Source organism: Miscanthus floridulus, chromosome 10 (genome assembly GCF_019320115.1).
Source record: "Miscanthus floridulus cultivar M001 chromosome 10, ASM1932011v1, whole genome shotgun sequence".
NCBI classification, from domain to species: domain Eukaryota; kingdom Viridiplantae; phylum Streptophyta; class Magnoliopsida; order Poales; family Poaceae; genus Miscanthus; species Miscanthus floridulus.
This window is the reverse complement of record NC_089589.1, coordinates 74,910,869-74,936,468: the sequence shown is the minus strand read 5'-3', so window position 1 is coordinate 74,936,468 and position 25,600 is coordinate 74,910,869. Positions and strand designations below refer to the sequence as shown.

The window sequence follows — 25,600 nt, the reverse complement described above, 5'->3', positions numbered from 1 at the left end:
GCGCGCGCGCTCTCTCTCTCAAACTTCGTGGGTCGGCATCAGCTTTTGCTGAACCAGCACATGCACCGCAATTATTGTACCTGCTTCTTGGGTCGGCATCAGCTTTTGCTGAACCAGCACATGCACCGCATTGGACACTTGGAGTCAACTAGCAGGTCTCCTCCCCTGGTCCAAATGCAGAGGTCCAACAACAGGCGTTGTTTAGTTCCCCAAATTCCTGAATTTGGCACTATACAAAAAGAAGATTCTCTATCACATCAAACTTGTGGTACATGCATGAAGTACTAAATGTAGACGAAATCAAAAACTAATTGCACAGTTTGATTGTACTATGTGAGACAAACGTTTTGAGCCTAATTAGTCAATGGTTGGACAATTATTACCAAATACAAACGAAATGCTACAACATGCTACAGTGCGCTGCAGTAAATTTGACGGCGCCAATTCCGGCCAACTAAACAAGGGCCAACATACTTCTGTTCGCATTAATCTTGAATCTCGATAAAGCATAATCTACTCCTACCTCACTGGTTGCTGCCCTCTCCTTTCCTTTCCTGTGCTCACCATCGCTTCAAGGAGGGTGGCCATTGCAAGATTGCTTCAGGTTAGTGACCCTGATTCTGCTATATATTTAATTCTGAAAAGGTTTTAGGGAAGTTTATTTGCGCCAGGCTGCCAAATCTAACATGGCGACTCTGAGCATATACATGTGGATTTTCATCACATACTACTAGTTGTTGCCTTGTTGGTCCTCAGATACTCTTGTGTGCTCATCGTTTCTAAGGAGGTTGATTGGTGTTGTAGCAAACAGCAAGGTGACAAAAAACCAGTAAAACCTTTTCGTGATACTATATTCTCTCTGTTAGTCATGTTTTTTTTTTCTTACCAGGAGTCATGTTCATGTTAAATAGTTCGTGACCCTTTTATATTACAACAATATCTGCTATTTTTGTAATTTTGTCTCTCATATTTTGGAATAGTAGAGAGACGGATTCTTTCAGTTCTCCTCTCCTCTAGTATTCTTGTAATATCTTAGCTTATGCTTAAACTTACTACACACAATCCTGTCAGCCAGCACACCCCCACAACAGTAGTCTTTAATTTCAGTCTAATTGAAGAAGTATTCTAAAGTCATGTTTTTTCTTTCTTATACTACGTATATATTTCGGTTCTCGAAGAAAAGCTTTCTACCAGTCGTCCTGTAGGCAACCGAAAAAAATTCAGTACAAACGGTATCCACCGTGCCTCTCTACATATATGTCATGGATGGTTGGCACGTGTCCCGTTAACATGATTCAACCGCGCATGGTGAAGACGGAAAAGCAGCGAGCGTGGGAGGCAACCTTCTAGACGTGGGGTTGGATTGTATTGACCGGATACATGACAACTATCCATAGTATGTATACAGGGAGACAAGGTGGATACAGTTTGCAGTGAATTTTTTTCCCTAGGCAACCTTGCCAACCAAACAGGTCTGTAGTCATGGTTTTAAACTATCTAGGACGAACACGGAAAGTGTGCATAATTGTTTGTTTCCAATTTGAAAATAGCAGCAGTCACCAAGTGGTGTCTGTGAGTTCTATCACCAGAAAAGTGGATTTGATTAAGGGCCTGTTTAGTTCCACCCAAAACCTAAATTTTTTTGCGCAGTATTCGTCACATCGAATCTTGCGGCACATGCATGGAGTACTAAATGTAGACGAAAAAAAAACTAATTGCACAGTTGGGTGAGAAATCACGAGACGAAACTTTCGAACCTAATTAGTCCATAATTAGACACTAATTACCAAATACAAACGAAAATGAGTACCCAAAAAACCAAAAAATTATTTTCCTCCATCAGTGGGGCTCCCACTTCCCTCGTAATTCCCGCGGCTTCAGAAGTTGCAGTGAATGTCGGTCGTTTCTCTACGCTTTCCTGCTCCCACCGTCAAAAAGTTGAAGCAACGCAGGGCAGACCTACTCCGGCAGAAACCTGTTTTGTTCTGCTAGCCACGCCCAAAAGCGTATCACCTGCTCCCTATGTCTCTAAATAATTGTGATCACCTGCTCCCTATGTCTCTAAAGGACATTTCGAAGTAGTATAAACTTGAGATCCCATTAACAAAAGCGTATCACCTGCTCCCTATGTCTCTAAATAATTGTGTTCTCGCTTCCTGAGAAATAACTTTAACTAATTTTATATAAAAATAATAATATTTATGGTACATAATTAATATCATTAGATAGATTGTTGAATTTATTTTTATAATAAATTTATTTGGAGATACAAATGTTACACGTATTTTCTACGAATCTCATTGAACTTACGGTACGGAAACAAAAAACGATAATTATTTAAGGACGGAGGGAGTATTTCATATTATAAGATGGAAATGGGATAAGAGGTCATCATATCAATTTGAGCCATTGAATTTTTCTAAATCAAAAGATTTGACAAGACAAATTTTCAGCATATAGGAATTATATGGTTTCCCTCCTGCTTAACGTGTCATCAATAAATGTTTTCTTTTGAAAAACAAAAAGAAGATGTTACATTAGATTAGTCTGAATGAGGGTTTTATAAGAGTTTTTTAATGTCTATACGAAACTCTCTAGTTTGATATATTATTCTTTATAAATTTAATTAAGTCCCTTTCGTCCTCTCTCATATTCCGGTAAACCCATCATCACCGGGCCCGCAACTGGGTCCTGGAGTCCGCGTAGCGACAGGCGCAACATGCACATGCAGCGCCGATTTGCTCTCCAAAACCTCGTCCCTCACCTTCATTCACTTCGCGTGGAGGTCACCCGGCGCATGCACCGCAATTATTGCACCTGTTTTTTTCTTATAACATTTTTTTTAGGAAGACAGGAGGGCAAAAGCCCCTACTTGAAAATAAACTACGAGCTGCTAAAGGCAGCAAAAAGTACAGGTTTACTACAAGTTAGTACAACATAATATTGGAGTACGTACCTGCTGGTTGGGCTTTTGCTGGAAGCAGCACATGCACCGCAATTACTTTTGTTCAAGATACTTTTGTTCAATGCTCAGTCAACTCGCAAGTCTTCTCCATTGGGCCAAATGCAGAGGTCCAAGATACTTTTGTTCGCATCAGTCTTATCTTAATATAAGCATCGTCTACTGCTACCTTACTGGTGTGGTTGCTGCCCTCTCTCCGTTCCTCTCCTGGCCATCCCTTCAACAGGAGTAGTGGCCATCTGCGAGATTGCTTTGGGTTAGTGACTCTGATTCTGCTATTCCATTCTCAAAGGTTTTACGGAAGCTTATTTGCGCCAGCTGGATCATCGTAGCTCTGTGGTTTAACCTGGTGACTTCATTTGTTCCGTAAGTAATGTATGTATGGTCGGAGCATATATACATGTAGATTTTCATCACATACCACTAGTTGTTCGTCGTCATGTACTCTTCTTGCAATGGAGATTGATTGGTGTGGTTGCAAACAGCAAGGTGACAAAAGGCAGAAAACTTTTCGTGACTATATATTCTCTCTATTAGTAAAGTTTTTTACAGGGAGTCATGTTAAATAGTTCGTGCCCCTTCGTTGGTACTCTGCTATTTTTGTCTCACATATCTGGACTATTAAAGAAACAGATTCTTTCAGTTCTCTTCTACTTCTCTCTAGTATACTTGTAACATGCATAAGCTTACTCCACACGATTTTTCTTTCAGTCACTGAAGCCAGCACGTCCCCCCCGAACATCAGTCTTCAGTCTAATTGAAGGCTGAAGTCATGTTTTTTCTTTCTTCTACGCATACATTTCTTACTGCCAGTTGTCTTTCAAATTGGGCATGGGGTGCTCTCTAAACAATTCCTGTCCATTCCCATATTATAACAATTTGTGTATTTGCCAGGTTGATTCCATATTTACCATCATATATACCTTTCTGAAATCCTTGGATGTGTAACTGACATGGTGGGTTTGTTGGTCTGATACTCTGATATTATAGACGGATTATATTTTTACACCTAATGTTTATATGAGTAGATTCAGCAAAAGTTCATAAGGTAGGATTGTGTGAATCCAAAATCGCCAATATTTTTTAGTACCGGAGGATGTATATTTAATTGTTCATTAGTTGCTCATTGTCTTAAGTGAGTTTTTTAAAGTGATACTAAATGTAACAGATATATGAATTATGAATGACAAACGACACAATACAAGGGAGGTGCCAACAGATTTCCCATGGAAACTAATAGAAGACATTACAAATGGTTTTGCGGTGGAGCAAAAAATTGGTAGTGGTGGATATGGGGTGGTTTACAAGGTATGGTTAATGATTTTTGCTTCTGTCTTTTCAGTTTCATCTATCAATAATGAAACGCCTGCAATCAAAATGTGAAACAGGGAGTGCATCCAAATGGACAAGAGCTAGCTGTGAAAAAACTTCACCACATGCCAGGATTAGACGAGGATCAGTTTCAAAATGAACTTCGAATCCTTACTGGAATTTGCCATCCAAACATTGTCCAGCTCATTGGGAAAAGCTACATAGAGCAAGATAGATGTGTCGAACACAAAGGACAACTAGTGTTCGCTACAATGATAGACAGAGCAATATGCTTGGAGTTTTTGCCTGAAGGAAGCCTTGAGAAGCATCTTTCTGGTATGAGATAATTTTGGTTAGTATAAGCTAGTTAGCGTTGATCTCTACAAATGCTAGTTACATTTGATAGAATAATTCTGTAAACATGTCTCATTTGTTTCATTCGTTTTCTTCTGCAGATGAACGGTCTGGACTTCGTTGGCATAATCGCTACAAAATAATAAAGGGGATTTGCGACGGTTTGAAATACCTTCATGGGGAAAAATTTTTCCATCTTGACCTCAAACCTTCAAATATATTGCTTGACAAGGGATATGGTGCCAAAAATTGCAGACTTTGGCTTATCAAGGCTCTTTAGTGGAACTCGTCAATCTCATACTACAGAAAATCTTCTAGGGACTCTGTGAGTTAAATGATCAGTTCCTTATAGATCTGTCCCTTATTTTTTCCTTCTTTAAAATATTAGTATGTTTGCATTGTGCTTACACAGTGTGATATTCTAAGATATACTGTACTACAAAAACCATTTGTGGAGGCGCCTCCTTTTTTTAATAAGGGCGGCTCAATCTACAATCGTCATTAAAAATGGTTTCCGAAACGAGCCACTTCCAGAAATGCATTTGTAGGGATTACTGGTATTTTTAGCCGCCCCTACAAATGTCTCTATCTTTAGAGGCTTATAGATATAGCCGCCTCAAAAAATGGATTTCTAGAAGCGGCTAGATTTAGAGCCGTCTCTAAAAGTCGATTTATAGAGGCGGCTGGATCTAGAGCGTTCTCTAAAAATATGTGCACTATAGCAAAATTCATAACTTTGTCAAACGAAGTCGACAGAAGACAAACTTTATAACAAAGTTGTATATCTCATCGAGATCTACAACTTTTTAGTTGACAACTTTTTTAATTGAAATCATTTAGATTCAACAAATTCTATTTGAAGTTCTCACATGTTGAAATTCAAATTATTTGAATTTTTCCAAACGACCTCGGATGGAGAAATGGTCAAAACCAAAGTTATAGATCTCAAAAAGATATAAAATATTGCAGTTGATCACTTTTTCATTTGAAATAATCTATGGCCCCAAAATATAGTTTGAAGATCTCACATATTGAAATTCAAATTTTTCGAATGGCCTCGGATGAAGAAACGACAAAAACCAAAGTTGTAGATTTCGAAGAGTTATACAACTTCATAGTTGATAACTTTTTTATTTGAAATCATTTATCTAAGAAAAATTATGTTTGAATTTCTCACATTGAAATTCAAAATTTTCAAACAACCTCGGATGGAGAAACTACCAAACCCAAAGTTGTACTACTTGACGATATCTACAACTTTGCAGTTGAAACCCTTTTCATTTAAATTCATTTAGTGTCTCAAATACTCATTTTAAAATACGGTAGAGTGAATACGAAGAGAATGTTTGGGCCCTCACAAGTGATTTTGAGGTAGAGTGATCAGGGCAGCTATGCATGAGGCTTCGAGGCCGCGAGTTCAAAACCTTGTGGCCCGGCCTTTCCAGATTAAAAAAAGATTTTTTTTCCAGTTTATGATTTTTGGAAAACAATCTGTAGAGGCAAGATTTTAGGGGCGACTAGGCCTACAGATCGTTTATTTCTAGCAACCTAAATTTATAGACGGTTGGCTCAGTTGCCTAGGCATCTTCGTAGTAGTGATAGAGTGCCTTTATGATTTGGAATATTTAGTGGAAAACAACCACTGAGTTGAATCATGAAACACCTCTCGAAAAAATTAGTCTCAAAGTTTTTTTTAAAAAAAAGACTCAGGAAATTCACGTACGTTTTGATGGAGTGGCCTACATATGTATAAAATTTCAATCCAGACATCATTTTTTGAGAGCACCGAACAAGGAAATAATGCATTTGCTCCATTTTTTCTATTTCTGCACAATCTGTCAAATTTATATTTCTTAAAAGAAGCCGAGTTTTGCACTTGAAATGTCAAGGTATCACTTATCTGCATATGATCTTTTGCACAAAAACACTAGAACTATTTTTTGGCAAGGGTGTGTTGTGTGTTGTGATTCCGGCGCCTAATGCGGAAGCGATTGCTTGAATCCACCTAGACGAGATGCTCACGAGAGATCGTGCACACCACACAAGAGACTCGATATTTGGTAACGAGGTTCGGCCGAAGCCTACATCCCCGGGGCATGCTGCTTACGGGCACTCCTCCCCAAAACTACGAAGCTGGCTGCCCAGGGCGCCGGCCAAAGCCGCCAGCACCCCCCGCGAGCCTGTCACCATGTGTTGCTTCTCACTCTCGTGTTAGAGTGGGTTACAAGTGCAGCCCCCTCCTCCTTTTATAGAGGGGCCGGGTTACAAGAGCCAACAAACCTAGCTCACCTAACCCTCTAGTGCTAATTACAACATAAGTCTACTATAACCCCAATTAGTACAAATAAATATTGGACACATTTCTAATGGAGGGTTTTCACGATCCCATCAAGAGGGGAGGGGGAGAGGGGACCAATCTCTCAAAGTAAGCTTTGAGAGTTAATGACAAATTAAACATCGAACCTGTCCTTGGCTTGGGAAAACCCTCCTTGACTCTACTAGCTGGTCTCTCAACTTTGTTTCCCTGGCCATCTTGCTCTTATTGTTTCTTCTTTATGGTAGCATGACAGGTTATGGCTTTGTGTCCATGTCACTGCTGGCTAGCCAAAGTTGTTGGAGGAATCCATTGGAACAATTATCCTCTAGCTCTTTGTCCGTCTCAGCCATGCTCCACCTGTGACCTGTCAGTGTAGCGAAGGGTTTGTGAGGTGGTGTTCATCATATCTATAACTTCAGTTGAAGGCTTGAAGCGTTAGATCTTAGCAGCTAGCTATTGTTCAAATATGGATCATCCAGTGCCTCAACCTTGTTGTGTGGTGGCACAAGGGCGTGATATGGAGTGAGGAGAGAAGGAACGATTGGCTTGGCCTGTCCAGCGGTTTGTACGGGTGAGGTTGCATTATATATTTGGTTTATGGTGTAGGAGCATTGCAAGTATTAGTTGATGCCCCCCCCCCCCCCCCCCCCCCCAACCCTCGGTTCTGCTGAATGTTCATAAGCAAATCTATGGTTCTATTATCACGAGTGGGCAGTCCAAAAGCCATTTTTAGATCAGGGTTTATCCAATTCTAGCTTTGCTCTTTGGGTTTCCTTTCCACTACAGGTAGCAACATGGATGGTGACAGGGAATTGCATGAATTAGTAATCATGGTTGAATTTTAGTGAAGACGATATTATTGAACTTCATTGCAAATTTCTTTTAATGGGTTAATGGGGGTATTTTCAGTAATTATTAGAAATAGTTGCCTTTTGGCCTTTTCAATGTACTATTTTCTGTTTTCTTATTGTATATTAGAAAGCAGATTACTTTGGGCCATCTTTTCTATGAAATAAATTAATTAGGTTTACACATCATTCTTACTTACAATGTGATGCTTCAAATATATTTCAGCGGATACGCGCCACCAGAGTTTGTAGATAAGGGGAAAATCACAAACAAGTTTGATGTATTTAGTTTGGGTGTCATAATGATAAAAGTATTGGCAGGACCCGATGGCCGCTCCACATATTCTGATATGTCCACTCCCCAAGACTTCATTGATCTGGTATGAGAAGTCATTTCCTATTATGAGGACGATAATGGCCTTTTTTTTCTTGTAGTTTTGGCTCCTCACGTTTTGATAGTCAAGTCAGGTATGGCGTTTCCTGATTCACTTCAGTTGCAGGTTCAAGGAAACTGGAGAAAAATGCTACTGGCGGCAGGGTGGAAAGATGCTTCGTATTTGGATGCGTATTGCAACCAAGTGAAGACTTGCACTGAGATCGCACTGAACTGTGTGGAATCCAACAGCCACAAAAGGCCCTGTATTGAGGATATCATCACTATGTTGAATGAAACAGAAGAAACTATTGATAAACTGTACCAGCACCTATTTGTTGTCCAGCCTCCCTATCTCTGCTTCCCCTTCGAGCCAGATAAGCTGATTCCATGCCCAGTGCACCTGACCAACAACGCAGATCATCACATTTCCTTCAGGATTCAGACAAATAACCCAGACATCTTTGCCAATTCGCTCCGAGGCATTATGCCTGCACGATCCACTCAGACTTACATTTTGACGATGCAAAAGCAACAGAAGCCACCCACAAACCTGGATACGATCCACATCGAGAGCGTTGTAGCCAGCATGCCCTTCTGGGACACTGGCTACTCTTTTACCAAACCAGAAGCGGTTCATGATGAGTCGAAAGTAGTGAAGATAACGAGCCTTTCTGAGTGTGCAAGCCAGCTAGCATCCAAGGTATGTTCTGTAAATTTGCTGCTCATCTTGGGGGGGAAATTAATTGCTTTATTTCCAGTGATATTAAATGTCCCGCCGACAACAAAAGAGAAAGCGTAAAACTTATCACTCCCCGTAATGACAAATGGATTGAGAATTTGAGATCACATCATTTTTTTTCTGTAGTGACTTTTATTTGTAATATACTTATTCTCTGTTTAATTTGTCCTTGGGCGTCATTGTGCGACTGCTTAATTTCGTGGTGTTGTTACACCAATACAGCCCAGAATTGAGGTATATACATAATTTATTTTTCTTATTTTTTGCTCATAATAATATATGACGAATATATCTTTCTGTGGTAATTAGCGTTTGTTTGATTTGATCAGGTATTATCCCTGAATCTGAATCCTACTTATACTACCATAGACGTGCATCCATTGCAGCCATGGTGCGTGCAAAGATTGTTTATTTACTCGCCATCGAAATGACACGGATTAGCATTGATTATTCGTTCATCGAATTCTTCAACGCAACTGTTATTTGATCTCACAGAACTTGTTATGTGGTACACGCAGGGTTCTAATTACGACAATGGAGGCACCTGTCATTGAAATTTGGAACTACAAGACCAGGGTAAGTGCTGCACAGACACTAGCTAGTCACTACTACATCCGTACCAGGAATGGTAAAATAATTTTAGGTTTAGCCTAAGGTAAATTATACAAAGTTTGACTAAGTTTATAAAAAATAATATCAACATTCATGGCTCCAAATAGATGCTATGAAAATATCATTACAATGATAATAGTATGGTACATATTACATAAAATTTAGTCAAACTTTTGACTTAGCTCTATACTAGAATCGCATCTTTCTGGGATAAGAGTGTGTGTTGTAATTCAAATATGTGGGTTATGCCTTTTTTTAACAACCTTACCGCCCATAATTAAACTATTGTTAACCCATCAAATTAAGCTTATATGCGGGTTTGTGGGCTAAGCCCACTTGCATCCTTAGTTTTCCGCTAGTATTCTAGCCTAAACTTATTTGTTTATTTTACGTAATATTGATTTTTGTACTTATCATTACTAAAATTGTTTCAATCTTTCATATATTAGAGCAACAAGACTAGAATGTTGTAATGCCCTACGTAGGGAACCCGTCCCGTTAATCTACCTAAATCGGGTATTATCCACTTGACCAACTCAATTTAAACAAATCAACCTTCAGTGATCCTTGGAGAGATGCCATCCACATCTCCACTACGCTAGGATTCCGGTTGAGTATCATACCACAATAGTCGTCACACATCAAGATTACATCTCAACAATAGAAACGGTGAGCGGGTTCGATGCTGGAGGAGTAGTCCTAGGGCAAGAACCGACAAGCGGGTTCCAAGCCGTGCCGCGCTGCCTGTGCCCGGCGATTGCGGTGCTGCTCCGCCGCAAGCTACCCCACGCCGCCCACCCCAGGCTTTCGTGGCCTTGCCCCATTCCAAGTCGCTGCCCACGCCCGGCGGCCACGTCTTGGTCGGCCCACACACTGCCCCACCCCAGCCTTCCAAGTCGCTCGGCGGCCGTGTCTTGGCCGGCCCACTCGTCACCCCGCCCTAGCCACTCATGGCCGCGCCCTCTGCCACTGCTGCTCTGAGGCGTGCGGTGTCCATGGTGACGAGAGTCAAACATAGGGGTATGTGAAGTCCCTAGAAGAAAGGCTCCTGACCGATAGACCCCCCCCCCCGACAGACCCCTCCAGGATCGCTCGGGGGTTCGGGGGGCTATACCCATTGGGTACGCTCGTGCATACTCTCAAGTCAAAGTTAGGCGTAGCCCAAGCACGCCCCTACCTCTGCTCAGGGCTCGGGGCTCAGCAAGTCCCTGAGCAACCGACCGATGAGAGACTGAGCTTGAGCCCAGCTCTGCCCTAGCCCAAGCTAATGGTCGGGCCGACCACCGACGCCCCGAGCATCAGCCACTTCCTGAGCGTTGGCCAGCCCACCGAGTATCCAAGGCTCGGGGGCTCCCTAGCGTCTGCCCGAACAACAGGTACGAGGCACTATCACCCACTCCTCCAACAAAGCCACACAGGCGGCATGACACAACAAGGACAAGCCGCTCCACCGGCTCTAGGGATGCGGGGCTCCCGGGATCACTTGTTATTAGCCCCCTAAGCTGGGGCACCTTCTCCACTAAGGAAGCCTCAAGAAGGCTCACCTGGTGGAGGCCGATCCTCAGCAGACAGCCCCTGTCGATCAAGCGCCAAGGCCACAGCGACACTAGGCGACGCCCTCAGCTCCCCTGACTCCAAGACAACGCTGAGGTCCATCCATGCCGCAGCAGCACCCTCCAGGACCCCGGTGCATGAAGGCTACATACTGTAGCCCCCAAGCTGCCTTGTACCCAACCTTCCCTAGGATATAAGAGAAGGTCAGCTCCTATAGACAGGGTGATCTTCTCCCTTCCCTCATTCTCTAGGAGGCTGAGCAGTCGAGCTCGGCCGAGAACAGAGCAACCAAGAGGAACAACACAGTGTTCCTCCACCTGGCAACCTAGCAAGAGAGAGGAGTGTTTCCCTTACTTGCTAGGGAAGAAACCCCACCATCGACGAGCCTCAGGATAGCACCAATCGATCCCCTGCCAAACTCTCTTTCTCCTTGGTTGTAACCCCTCGATTTGGGCGCTCTGGAATACAAAGACTACTCTTTGCTAGACGTAGGGCCTCGAAAGACTGAACTAGGATACATCGCCGTGTATCCTCTTGTGTTCTTGAGTGCTTGAGCCACCGGAGACCCACAATCCTAACATCCGACTAACAACAATGCTTGCCACAGTGATGAACCCACATCACCTGTAATCACGCGATGCATCACAGTGACAAAGTGGCGACGGCTAGGTGGCGGGTCGGACCCCGATCACGCACGCTGCCTACGGCCGGCCACTGTGCTGCTACTCCATCCCAAGGCACCTTGAGCGGCCCCACCCTAGCCCATCGTGGCCTATCTGCCGCCGCTGCTTTGAGGCGTGCGGTGTCCTTGTGCGGCGTCTCCCTAGGAGTCACGCTCCTGTCCCTGGGAGAGGACCACCGGCTTTGTGGGGACGTGCGGCGAGGGGTGCGGGGTGCCTAGGAGACGTAAGTCGAGGAGTCACGTGCAGGCCTGTGATCATGAGTCGCGCGGGGGAGGGAGGACGGGATGAATTAGGATCATTGGATATGAGTTATTAAGGAGAGATAAAGGTGAAAATTAATCCTAGATTGTTGATTTCACTTGTTCGTTTTTCTGGGGACACGAATTGGTGTGGACGCTGGAAAAGTCATGACTGTTGGGGCACAATCTGGGGTGGATGCAGGAAAGAACAGAACTGGCGGATTTTAGGGATAGAGAGATATGCCAAGAGTACAATCTTTTGATACACTATGGGTCATCCAAAATGGGATTTATTTGTTTGACGTGCCTTGTGCATAGTGTGATAATGTTCTTGTTGTTTGCCACATTAACCTCTAGTGTCAGTTGTACACTAGCTATTTAAGAAATAGCCCTATAAAATACTACGCTATCTAGGGCCTCTTTGCTCCCAACACTCCAGCTAAAGTTTAGCTGGGAGAACTTTTAATTAGCTGGCTAAAGTTTAGCTTTAAAATTTTAGCTAGCTAAATTTTAGTTGGATAGATCCAAACAAGGCCCTAGTTGGGCGGCAACACTTATCCTCAAGAACAGAAGTTTGCTTTTTTGTGCAGTGCAGCATGTTCCTAAACATCATCAAGGCCCTGTTCGCTTGTCTTATAATCCGTACTTTTCAGCTTGTTTTTTCAGCCGGAACAGTGTTTTTCTCTCACAACAAATCAGCCAATAGTACTTTCAGCCATGGCTTATCAGCCAAACGAACGGGGCCCAAAGGGTTTCAACATTGGTCATCCTAGTGGCATGGTGGATCTAGATCGAAGAATAGAATTACTATGGTTTTTAGGGATCTTAGTCAAATTTTAGTCCATAATGCAGGATATTAGTGATGAGGCTAAGTTGTGGTTTATGGCAGGAGCCAAAACCCAAAGGGTGAAAGGATCTAACAATGCCTAGATGGGGGTGAATAGGCGTATCTAAAAATTAACTGCAAACGCTAAGTTTAAATTTGTCAGTCAATGTTGGAAGTCCCGACAGTTTGGGTCAAAACCCCCGACGTCGTCAGAAGTTCCGGCACAAACCATCAGAAGTCCCGACGCCTACGTGAACTACAAAAGCAGTGCCAAATTTAACTTTGCGGATAAATAATCTTACAACCCCACTTCCTAGTGGTTTGGTGAAGATGTTGGGTCACTCTCTTGACGCCGAAATGCCTCCAAACCGTAGATCGAGGCCAAACCCTAAAATGAAGTTTAGGAAAGAGACAAACAAATACAAGTAATCTCGAGCAAACACAACAACAAGCACACGGGACACAAGGATTTATCCCAAGGTTCGGCAACCCCACAAAGGAGCTCCTACGTCCTCGTTGTTGTGGTGACCACAAAGGTTGGAGTCTCTATCACCTCCTTGCCTCTCTCAAAGCAACCACAAAGGTCACTTGAGCTTTTCACTAAGAATCAAGGGTAATACAAACTTCCCAAGGCTCTTCCACAAGATGGAAGCTCTTGGGCACCGCCTAGCTAGCTAGGGGCAAAGCTCCAAGAGTAATAGACGCAAATCCAACCGGCTTGACGAAGAAATCAAGTGCTCAAGCTTGCCAAAGTGATTCTCTCACTTAATCCACTCTCCTTTCATTCAAAACCCTAGGGGAATCGAAGATTGGAACAAAGGGGAGAGGAGAGGGGTGCCTTGAATGCTTGGGAGCTGTTTTGGACGAAGGGTGAGCTGTGAATCAGTCGATTGCGGTTAGAAGTGAGGAGAGGGCTATTTATACTCACATTAGAAATCTAACGTTCAGATCTATGTCGGAAGTTCCGACGTAGATCTCAGGACTTCCGACCTTAATAGAAAACACTGTTCACGCAGGGTCAAAGTCCGCATGAGCAAGTCAATGTCGGAACTCCCGACAAACGTCGGGACTCATGACGTACGTCGGGACTTCCGAAGGGCGCACTCAGCCGGCCAGCAAAACCCCAGGCGTCGGGACTCCTGACTTGGGTCGGGACTTTCGACTGTCGGGAGTTCCGACTCACGTCGGGACTTCTGACGGCCACGATCATCGCGCAGACTAAGTGACTGGGCGTCAGGACTTCCGGCGCGAGTCGTGACTTCCGACGGTCGGGAGTTCCGGCTTACGTCTGGACTTCCGACACCAACAGTCACCGAAAAATATTCTACGTGCTCATGGAGTGCTAGAGTTTCTCTCTTTTGATTTTTTTTTATGCTTGAGCACTCTATCTTCCTCAGACCAACTAAGTTTGCATCCCTCTTTATAGTGCGGCGGATCCTGAACTCAAAAACAAAATATAAAACCCTTGGAGAGCGCTTTGAGTTCATCTGCCTTTACAACTTCAAGAATCGAGGGATACCATTTCATCTTTATCAACTCTTTGAATCTTTCATGGGACTAATAGCTGCGACATATCTCATTAAGATCATATTAGTCCCTAATTTGGATGTTATCAATACACCAAAACCCACATAGGGGCAAATACACTTTCAATCTTCCCATTTTTGGTAATTGATGACAACCAACTTAGGCTTTTATAAGAATGAAAGAATTTAAAGCTTTTGAACCCTAAAATTTATGAAGAGCTCCCCCTTGATGTATGCATGAATTTGAATTTCAATTAAAATCATCTATACATGATTTGCATACATCTAGACAAAAGCTCCCCCTAAATTTCGCAATCTGTGGGGTGCAACAAGTGTGTGTGAACAAATATATATTCGTGAAAAGAGATGCAGTATGACATGTTATATTCACACAACAAGTAAAAGAGAATATGATGGCCAAGATTTCAAATTAGAAACTTGAAGCAACACATGGCCATCCAAAATAACATCCACCATCGCAAGCTAATAAGGTAGATAGATAACCATTACTTGTCCTAAAATCATGCATCACAATCACATATATATAGTTGTCCATCACATACTAGCCACCACACGACATAGTTCATACAAGCAAAAGGTTTCAAAATCTCGAAACTAAGTGACCAACTAACTTATTACAAGATAGATGAAAGCCTAACACCCCCCTTTGTCAACAAGTGCCACAAGGGGTAGGCCGTGTGAAGAAATGACTACTCGTCCTCGTAGTCCTCATCATCATATTGGTCACCATTATCACCACCACCGTCGTCGTCGTCATCATCATCTTCCTCCATGTAGTCGTCATCTTCTTCAGTAGCATTGCTCTTGCCATGAGGGCGAGAAGCAGCATCACCCTCATATGCCGCACAAGCCTCATCATAGAGTGCCAAAGGATCACGGGGAGGCACAAATGGCGGCGGAGGAGAAGACTCAATACCAGCCCACTGCTCCAAACGATAGAGCCTCTGTTGCATGTCATGCTCACGTTGAGCACTAGCACAACACTGTCCAAACATGTAGGTCATGAGGAACTTGAACTTGTTGGGCTTCTTACCAGAGGAGGAAGAAGAGAGTGGCTCGGCACTAGAAGAGTGAGCAACAGCAGGTGGTGAAGCACCACGACAAGAGCGAGAACCCGAAGCACCTTTGCCTTTGGCTTGGGCTGCATCAACCTTCTTCCTCAGTTCTTTGGCAGTAGTAATGGATGTCTTGTTGAGGAGCTTGTGCTGAGTGTCTGTGGGGAACCGGATGCCGGATACTTGCTTAATCACATGCATGATGTAGGGGGCATAGGGAAGGTGCCTCAATGGATCCTCAGTGGCATCATGTATCTTGTTCCAAATGTATCGGCTGATGGAGAACAACTCAAAATCATCACCAAAGCGTTGAAGCACCTTCTGAGAATCATCATAAAGGAAAGTGGAGTCACCTCACTTTGGATACCGGATCTGTCGTAGAATGTTGTTGAGAACATAGTAGTAGGGCTTCAGATACACAGTCTATCCATCAGCCTGATATCCATCAAGGTACATATGCTGGTACTCCTCCAAAGCCACATCCTCATACTAAGTGAGTTCAGGTGCAGTGCGGTTGGCGTGACTTAAACCAAGAAGACGAGATAAAGTAATGAAATCCACCTCATAGTGCTTTCCTTCAGTGGTCCAATGGATAATGTCAATGGCACAGGTAGGGTTTTTCTCATGATGATTGGAAGCATAAAACTGATAGATAATCTCATTGTTCCAATGCTTCTGAAATTCCATGAAGTAGGACAGTCCCATTGAGCGCATATCATGAACCATCTGCTCCAGCTTGGGCTCCTTGAACAAACCAAGAGAATAGGCATCAATGCATTTCATCTGAACAACCGGTGGCTCCCGCTTCTTCAGAAACTTTCTATAGATGGTGGAATCATATAAATCAAAGTGAAACGGGTGCCAGAAGCGATACTCAAGCCGGAGATCCTTCTCTTCCTCAGAAAAAAGGTTTCTGCCTCTCATGGACCTGATGTTCCGAACCCAGTGGCGGTAGTCAACTGGTAGAGGAGGTGTCCAGCCACCACAAGGATTGGGAGCCAAGGCGGGCTCCCGCATGATTGGCAAATCTCCCATGAAGGGAACGAGCTCACTGACGAAACCTAGGCCGCGACACAGGGTGCGAACAGGTGGAGTAGCAATGGTGCGGCCAGCATGCTCAAGAGCTTCTTCTACAACATCAACAATAGGATCATCCCCAACAAAGGCATGAGTAGGAGGAGGAGCGGCAGCAGATGATCCTTGATCGTCACAGCGACGGGCAGCACGGGAACCGCCAGCACCAGCACGGGGACATGCAATTTTGGTGCGGCCAGACGTCCTAGGGATAGCGGCACGGTCTTGATTCTTCTTGGACCTCTTCTCCTTGCGACATGAGGGACTGCCACCGTCCATGGCTGCGAGAAACACGAAGCGGAACTAAGAAACAAGACAACGATAAGCGAATGAAGATCGAGAAGTGAAGAAACATGAATGGAGTGGTGACCAGTCAAGAGTCCTGACTGGAATCAAGAGTTTCGATAGCCGGGAGTTCCGGCCGACGTCGGTACTTTCGACGATCGGTACCTCCAGCGGTCGTCGGGATTTCTGACGCACATGGTGACTAGCCCATTCATGGGGCTTCAAATCTCAACACACATTCACACAAGGAGGATAGAGGAGTAGAGAGGGAAAAAGAATAGAGGAAAATCATAAGGTACATTGACAATAGGATTAGGGCGCCATGGTAGTACCTTGAACAAGGGAAGGAGACGGAGGAAAAATGAAATCTGCAGGCCATGAACAAATCGACGAGCACTAGCTCCTCCATGAACGGAATCCCCACCACTGAGCCGAGGAGGGAGAGCCGAGCATGGGAGGTGGAGAGGGGGCGGAGAGGCCGGGAGTGCCAACAGGACCCCTGGCGGCGCAACCGGAAGGGATGGGGGCCGAAGCTCTCGGCAGCCAAGGAGCAGGCCGAAGCCTCAGGCGGGGCATGATGCGGCGGCACGAGGAGGCGGCTGCGGAGTGATGGGAATGCGGGGAGGGAGGGAGGGAGAAATAACTGCGGTAAAACGGGCCGGGCTGGGTGAAAAAGAGATTTGCGGCGCGGTCAAAACGGACGACCCAGATCTACGTCGGGACTCCCGGCGTTGGGCCGGGACTACCGACGGTCGGGAGTTCTGACCTACGTTGGGACTTCCGACGCAGGGAAACTAAAAAACTCCCAAACTTGAACTCACTACACAATGTGGGGCAAAAATATGATGGACACTAAAATTTTCACAAGTGACTAGATTTCATTCAACCAACACAAAGCAATAGTTACCCATGAAAATTATAAAATAGAATTTAAAAGTGTCACACAATATTTTCTTAATTATTTTCTCCTAACTAGATCAAACAAAGTGTGTGCAAGACATCAAGCCACGTTACAAGAATCAATGATATTTAGTTCACTCCTCAAAGCACAAAATCTTGACTCATCTAGGGGCTTTGTGAAGATATTGGCTAGTTGCTTTTTGTTGCTCGCATGGTGAATGACGATATCTCCTTTGGCTTCATGGTCTCTCAAAAAGTGATGCCGAATGTCTATGTGCTTTGTTCGAGAGTGGTTTACAGGGTTGTTTGCCAACTTAATGGCAATTGGCACTCTCGTTGTCATACAATAGTGGAATTTTGGTTAACTCACATCCGAAGTCTTTGAGAGTTTGCTTCATCCAAAGTAGTTGGGCACAACATGCACCGGCCGCCACATAGTCGGCTTTGACGGTGGACAAAGCAATGGAGTTTTGCTTCTTAGAGCTCCAAGACACCAAAGATCGGCCAATAAATTGGCAAGTCCCGGTAGTATTCTTTTGGTTTACTTTGCAACCGGCATAATCCGAATCGGAATAGCCAAGTAACTCAAAAGTAGAGCCCTTAGGATACCACAAGCCAAAATTAGGAGTGTGCACTAAATACCGAAAAATTCTCTTAACAACCATCAAATGACATTCATTCGGATTAGCTTGAAATCTTGCACACATGCACACGCTAAGCATAATATCGGGCCTAGATGCACAAAGGTAAAGAAGGGATCCAATCATGGAGCGATATACCTTTTGATAGACGTTCTTTTCTCCTTCATTAAGGTCAAGATGTCCATTGGTAGGCATGGGTGTCTTGATGGGCTTGGCCTTGTTCATGTCAAACTTCTTCAACATGTCGTTGGTGTACTTGGTTTGACTTATGAACGTGCCATCCTTGAGTTGCTTGATTTGAAATCCAAGGAAGAACTTCAGCTCTCCCATCATGGACATCTCGAACCTATTTGTCATAATCCTACTAAATTCCTCATAAAAAGCTACATTAGTACTACCAAATATTATGTCATCGACATATATTTAGCAAACAAAGATATCATTATTGACTTTGCGAGTAAACAAAGTAGCATCGGCCTTTCCTATCTCAAACCCTTGTTTGAGTAGAAAATTCTTCAAGCAATCATACCAAGCTCTAGGGGCTTGTTTGAGCCCATAGAGTGCCTTGTCGAGCTTGTAGACGTGGTTGGAATACTTGTGGTCTTCAAAGCCCGGTGGTTGCTCTACATACACCAACTCGGATAGGGGGCCGTTGAGAAATGCACTCTTCATGTCTATTTGATATAGCTTGAAATCATGATGAGCGGCATAGGCAAGTAGAATACGAATTGATTCTAGCCTAGCCATTGGTGCATAGGTCTCCCCAAAATCCAAGCCTTCAATTTGAGTGAATTCTTGAGCCACCAACCTTGCCTTGTTCCTTGTTACCACGCCATGCTCATCTTGCTTTTTGCGGAAGAGCCACTTGGTTTCAATCACATTTTGCTTGGGCCTTTCCACCAAGGACCAGACTTCATTCGAGTGAAGTTGTTCAACTCCTCTTGCATGGCTATTATCCAAACCAGATCATCGAGTGCCTCTTCCACCTTATGAGGTTCCAAAGGAGAAACAAACAAGTAATGTTTACAAAAACTTGCTAAACAAGAACATGTAATTACCCCTCGTCGAATGCTCCCCAATATATTATCAACGGGATGATCCCATTGAATGGATTGATGCACTCTAGGATGTGGCACTTGAGTTGATCTTTGGTTGGGGCAATCATCGTCATCATCATGGTCATGATCGATTTGAGTATCACAACCATGAATTTGTGGAGGGTTGACTTCACTTCTTTCTTCATTGTCGAGTTGAGGTTGAGCTTACTCATTGTTGACACCATCTTCATGAGAATGACCTTGTGCTTCATTTGATCTCTCATCTTGATCATTTTTTGTTGCGGAAGCTTCACCATGTTCATTGGATGAAACATGATGAATGGTTGGATCAAGATCAACATGCATAACATGGTCTTCATCTTCGTCTTCGATAGGCTTTACTTCACCAATGGCAAGCTTTTTGATTGCTTTGTGTGGATCTTCTTCATTACCTACAATCTCAACATTGACTTGCTCCTTTTGAGAGCCGTCGGTTTCATCAAAAGTCACGTCTACCGCAATTTCAATCAAACCGGTGGGTTTATTGAAAACACGATATCCATGTTTGTTAGTACCATAACCAAGCATGAAGCCTTCATCAACCTTTGGTGCAAACTTTGAGGTTTTAGATTTCTTATTAAGTATGAAACACTTGGATCCAAAAACTCTAAAGTAGTGCACCTTAGACTTTTTATCGGTTAGAAGTTCATAGGCGGACTTTTCTCTTTTCTTGTGAAGATATAAGCGGTTGATGGCATGGCATGCTGTGTTGACTGCTTCCGCCCAATAGTTGGTTGGAGTCTTGTACTCATCCAACATTGCTCTTGCGGCTTATACGAGCGTTCGGTTCTTCCTCTTCACAACACAATTTTGTTGTGGAGTGTATGGAACCGAAAACTCATGCTTGATTCCTTCTTCACCAATAAACTCTTCAATGTTGGTGTTCTTGAATTTTGTCCCATTGTCACTTCTAACTCTCTTGATCTTGACATCAAACTCATTTTGGGCTCTTCTTGCAAACTTCTTGAAGATATCTTGGACTTCACTCTTTTCACGCAAAAAGAATATCCAAGTGAAATGAGAATAATCATCAACAATTATGAAATCATATTTGTTACCACCAATGTTTATATAAGCGATGGGTCCAAATATGTCCATGCGAAGCAACTCCAATGGCATTTCGGTTATCACAACATTCTTGACGGGATGTTTAGCTCCAACATGTTTTTCCGCTTGGCATGCGCTACAAATCCTATCTTTCTCAAAAGAAACATTTATTAGTCCAAGGATGTGTTCGCCTTTTTGAAGTTTGGCCAAGTTTCTCATTCCAACATAGGCAAGTCGGCGATGCCATAACCAACCCATGCTAGATTTTACCTTCAAACAAGTCAAAGAATTTACTCTACTTGATGTGAAATCAACTACATAGGGTTTTCCTTTAAAATGACCCGTAAATGCAATAGAGGAATCATCCCTTCTATAAACTTTCACACCCTTATCCGTAAAGAGACAATTATTACCCATCTCACAAAGTTGTGAGACGGATAACAAATTGTATCTTAATGAATTCACAAGTAAAACATTTGAAATGGAATTATCATTTGATATAATAATTTTACCCAAACCGAGAACTTCTCTTTTTCCATTGTCACCAAACACAATATACCCACTTTGATCATGACTTGGTTGGAATGATGTGAACATGTCCTTCTCTCTGGTCATATGATTAGTGCATCCACTATCCAACACCCAACTTGTTGCACCAGAGGAATATTCCTACAAATACAAATCAAGCTTTTGTTTTAGGTACCCAAAAGGATTTGGGTCCTAGGGGATTAGTCACATAAAACTTGGGCACCCAAACACTCCTTATAATTTCCTTTCTCTTTTGGGCACCAACATACTTGACCACAATCTTGCCATCCTTGCCCCAACAACACATATAGTCACTAGCATAGCACCGTGGAAGTGGTGCTTGTGGCTTGGGGGCCTCGGATTGCTTTGTCTTGATTGTCTTGTCACTTGTAGGTTGGATCTTGAGAATGTAGACCTTGTTGTTGGCCTTGCATATAAGCTCATCAAGAGCAACGCCCTTGTTGAACTTCACACAAGGCACGCCATTGATCATGTTCCTTCCATTTGCTTTTCCATCATACCTATTGTAGCCAATGCCTTCCTTGATTGATAGGTGCCTTGTTGACTTGTATATAGTCTTGTTGGATTACTCTTGACACTTGCACCCATTCTTCAAGATCATCTTCAACCTATGAATCTCCTTGTTTTTCTTCTCTAACTCAACAAGGTTAGTTGCATATGCATTCATGTCAATTTTGTAGCATCTTTTACGACCATTACTAGTGGAGACATTAGAGTCTTCGGTTGCCTTAGGAGAAGTTGAAGTGCAAGCCCAAAGAGTACTACAGTTTAGCTCAAGATTTTGGTATTTTTCTTCCAAGCTTGTGAGGCTTTCTTGAGCTATACTCTTCTCATTCTTGAGGCTAGATACTTGATCATTAACCGATGAATGTTCCTTAGTGAATTTCTCAATTGAGTCATTGGCTAAAGACAATTCTACGGTTAACTTCTCAACCTTCATCTTTTCCTCGGCGATAGATGCTTCAAGTGTAAGGTTTTTCTCTCTCTCGAGTGATTATATCTCCGTGCATCTCTAAGCATCTATCTCTCTTCTCTAATTTCTTCATTAACGTTTTTATTTTAGTGAAGGCCTTTTTACCAAATTTCTTTATCATGGTTGCTTCAATTTCTTCTATGTTCTCATCACAACTATCATACTCATCACTAGAGGGATCGGATGTAACATGTACCTTCTCCCCCTTAGCCATGAGGCAAGTTGGAGTGTAGTATTTGTTGTCGATGAGGCTGGAGAAGAGCTTCGGTGATGAAGATAGGTTGGGGAAGAGTTTTAGTGGTGAAGTCGAGTCAGGAAAGATCATGGTCGGTGAGGAAGAGTGGTGGATGGCGATGTTTGCGACTCCCTTCTTCTTCTTCTCATCATCACTTGAGTCACTATCATTTGACTCCCACTCTTCACCAAGATGAGCTTCACCTCTCTTCTTGCCTTTGTTCTTCTTGTCTTCATACTTGTCGTGCTTGTGCTTCTTCTCATTAGGACAATTGGCTATTAAGTGACCGATTTGACCACATCCATAGCAAAATGTCTTCTTGTACCTTCTCTTTCCATTACCATATGTCTTGCGATTGCTCTTCTTCTTCATAAACTTTCTAAGATTTCTAATTATAAATTCAACCTCCGCATTGGAATCTTCATCTCCACTTGAGGAATCATCCTTCACTTTCTTCTTCTTCTCTTAACTTGAACCTTGACCTTCATGTTGTTGAGTTGCTTTAAGGGCTGCATTCTTGTTGTATCCCATTGCATTAGTATTTTGATTGTGAGGATTGATTGCATCTTCATCTAGACACTTATGATGCTTGAGTTTTGAAAGAACTTCTTGGGGTGTCATCTCATCATAACCGGGCCTGTCCATGATCACGGACGCTAGCATGTTGTTCTTAGCTCTATAGGTTCTCAACATCTTTCTAGCAACCTTGTCATCCCATTCGGTGCTTCCAAGACCTCTTATGCAGTTTACCAATGCCATAAGCCTATCAAACATGGATTGTGTTGTTTCATTTTGCAAGAACACAAATATTTCCAATTCACCATGAAGTAACTCAATGTTGCCTTTTCTCACACTCATATCTCCTTCAAATGATACTTTTAAAGTATCCCAAATTTGCTTTGCACTTTCCATTCCATTCACCTTTCTAAACTCATCCGGAGCTAGGCTTGACACAAGCAATGCTACGGCTTGTGCATTTTGATGGAGATTGTGCACTTCTTCTGGAGTTATCTCTCTATCTTCATCGGTAGGAATCATCACACCAACATTCATAACTTCCCAAAGTCTTGCGGCAATGAGATGCATCTTCATCTTGTAAGACCAATCGGTGTATCTTGTTCCATCAAAGTGAGGTGGTTTGCCAATGTTGACGGAAGGAGTATGTAGAGGTGAACCTTTAATGAGTTGTCCATAGTCAAAGTTCATGTTTGAATATATTCCCTTTCCATGAGCATGCTCACCGGCTCCAATATCACTAGCGGCATCTTTGTTTGCTTCGTTCTTGCCACTTGTATCATTCTTGCCACTTATTGCATTATCAACTTTCTTGCTCAATTCTTCCTTCATCTTGCTCATCTCATCTTGCATCTTCTTCATTTCATCTTGGAAGAACTTGACTTGAGTAGCCATCAACTCTTCAGCTATTTTCTTGGCCATCTCGGCGGCATCGGCTTGCATCTTGTCGGACTCCGACATTATTTCTTCTCATGCAGTGAAGCGCTAAAAGAATACCTTACTCTAATACCAATTAAAAGGATCTAACAATGCCTAGAGGGGGGTGAATAGGCGTATGTAAAAATTAACTGCAAATGCTAAGTTCAAATTTGTTAGTCAATGTCAGAAGTCCCGACAGTTTGGGTCGAAACTCCCGACGTCGTCAGAAGTTCCGGCAGAAACTGTCAGAAGTCCCGACGCCTACGTGAACTACAAAAGCAGTGCCAAATTTAACTTTGCGGATAAATAATCTTACAACCCCACTTCCTAGTGGTTTGGTGAAGATGTTGGGTCACTCCGTTGACGCCGAAATGCCTCCAAACCATAGATCGAGTCAAAACCGTGAAATAAAGTTTGAGAGAGAGACAAACAAATACAAGTAATCTCGAGCAAACACAACGACAAGCACACGGGACGCAAGGATTTATTCCGAGGTTCGGCAATCCCACAAAGGAGCTCCTACGTCCTCGTTGTTGAGGTGACCACAAAGGTCGGAGTCTCTTTCACCTCCTTGCCTCTCTCAAAGCAAACAAAAAGGTCACTTGAGCTTTCCACTAAGAATCAAGGGTAATACAAACTTCCCAAGGCTCTTCCACAAGATGGAAGCTCTTGGGCAACACCTAGCCGGCTAGGGGCAAAGCCCCAAGAGTAATAGACGCAAATTCAACCGGCTTGACAAAGAAATCAAATGCTCAAGCTTGCCAAAGTGATTCTCTCACTTAATCCACTCTCCTTTCACTCAAAACCCTAGGGGAATCGAAGATTGGAGCAAAGGGGAGAGGAGAGGGGTGCCTTGAATGCTTGGGAGCTATTTTGGACGAAGGGTGAGCTGTGAATCAGTCGTTTGTGGTTAAAAGTGAGGAGAGGGCTATTTATACTCACAGTAGAAATCTAACGTTCAGATCTACGTCGGAAGTTCTGACGCAGATCTCGGGACTTCCGACCTTAATAGAAAACACTGTTCACGCAGAGTCAAAGTCCGCACGAGCAAGTCAATGTCGGAACTCCCAACAAACGTCGGGACTCCCGACGTATGTCGAGACTTCCGACGAGCGCAGTTAGCCGGCCAGCAAAACCCCAGATGTCGGGACTCCTGACTTGGGCCAGGACTTCCGACTGTCGGGAGTTCCGACTCACGTCGGGACTTCCGACGGCCACGGTCACCGCGTAGGCTAAGTGACTGGGCGTCCGGACTTCCGGCGTTAGTCGTGACTTCCGACGGTCGGGAGTTTTGACTTACGTCAGGACTTCCGACACCAACAGTCATCGAAAAATATTCTACGTACTCGTGGAGTGCTAGAGTTTCTCTCTTTTGATTTTATTTTTATGCTTGAGCACTCTATCTTCCTAAGACTAAGTTTGCATCCCTCTTTATAGTGCGGCGGATCCTAAACTCAAAAACAAAATATAAAACCCTTGGAGAGCGCTTTGAGTTCGTCTGCCTTTACAACTTCAAGAATCGAGGGATACCATTTCATCTTTATGAACTCTTTGAATCTTTCATAGGACTAATAGCTGCGACATATCTCATTAAGATCATATTAGTCCCTAATTTAGATGTCATCAATACACCAAAACCCACATAGGGGGCAAATGCACTTTCAAAGGGCTTCGTAGCTTATGGCCATGATTGATTTGTTGGTCCTTGTTTTTTTTTCTGTTGTACTGGTCATGCCTTTCTAAGGGGTTGTTTTGATTTTCTTTCTTTATTTTTCTTCTAAATATAATGATACGTACTTCTCTTATGTGTTCGAGAAAAAAATACTAGTCGACGAACGGCTTTTCTGTCTATGCGCAGGCAAAGTTGGACCTGCCTTATATGCTTCCGCTGATAGATGGTGATTTCTAGTCTTTTTTTTACTTCTACTCTACTTCCAGCTGT

General features: G+C 43.2%; 1 protein-coding gene across 12 annotated transcripts in view; it reads left to right on the top strand.

Annotated features, from left to right (window-relative positions):
- Positions 1-471: 471 nt before the first annotated feature.
- LOC136486764 (uncharacterized) overlaps positions 472-25,600 on the top strand; it is a 32,620-nt gene continuing 7,491 nt past the window's right edge. For 4 of the 12 annotated variants that reach the window (XM_066483758.1, XM_066483756.1, XM_066483754.1 and 1 more), the window contains exons 1-12: positions 472-604; positions 757-815; positions 2,847-3,218; positions 4,131-4,270; positions 4,351-4,609; positions 4,729-4,952; positions 8,019-8,172; positions 8,287-8,868; positions 9,130-9,141; positions 9,237-9,298; positions 9,426-9,483; positions 25,487-25,556. In XM_066483758.1, coding sequence (XP_066339855.1) covers positions 4,804-4,952; positions 8,019-8,172; positions 8,287-8,868; positions 9,130-9,141; positions 9,237-9,298; positions 9,426-9,483; positions 25,487-25,556 — 1,087 coding nt within the window. In that variant the 5' untranslated portion in view covers positions 472-604; positions 757-815; positions 2,847-3,218; ... (1 more) ...; positions 4,351-4,609; positions 4,729-4,803. Of the gene's footprint in view, positions 605-756; positions 816-2,846; positions 3,329-4,130; positions 4,271-4,350; positions 4,626-4,728; positions 4,953-8,018; positions 8,173-8,286; positions 8,869-9,129; positions 9,142-9,236; positions 9,299-9,425; positions 9,484-25,486; positions 25,557-25,600 lie in introns of those variants that run through there. The other 8 variants (XM_066483755.1, XM_066483757.1, XM_066483753.1 and 5 more) reach the window with 8 other exon arrangements.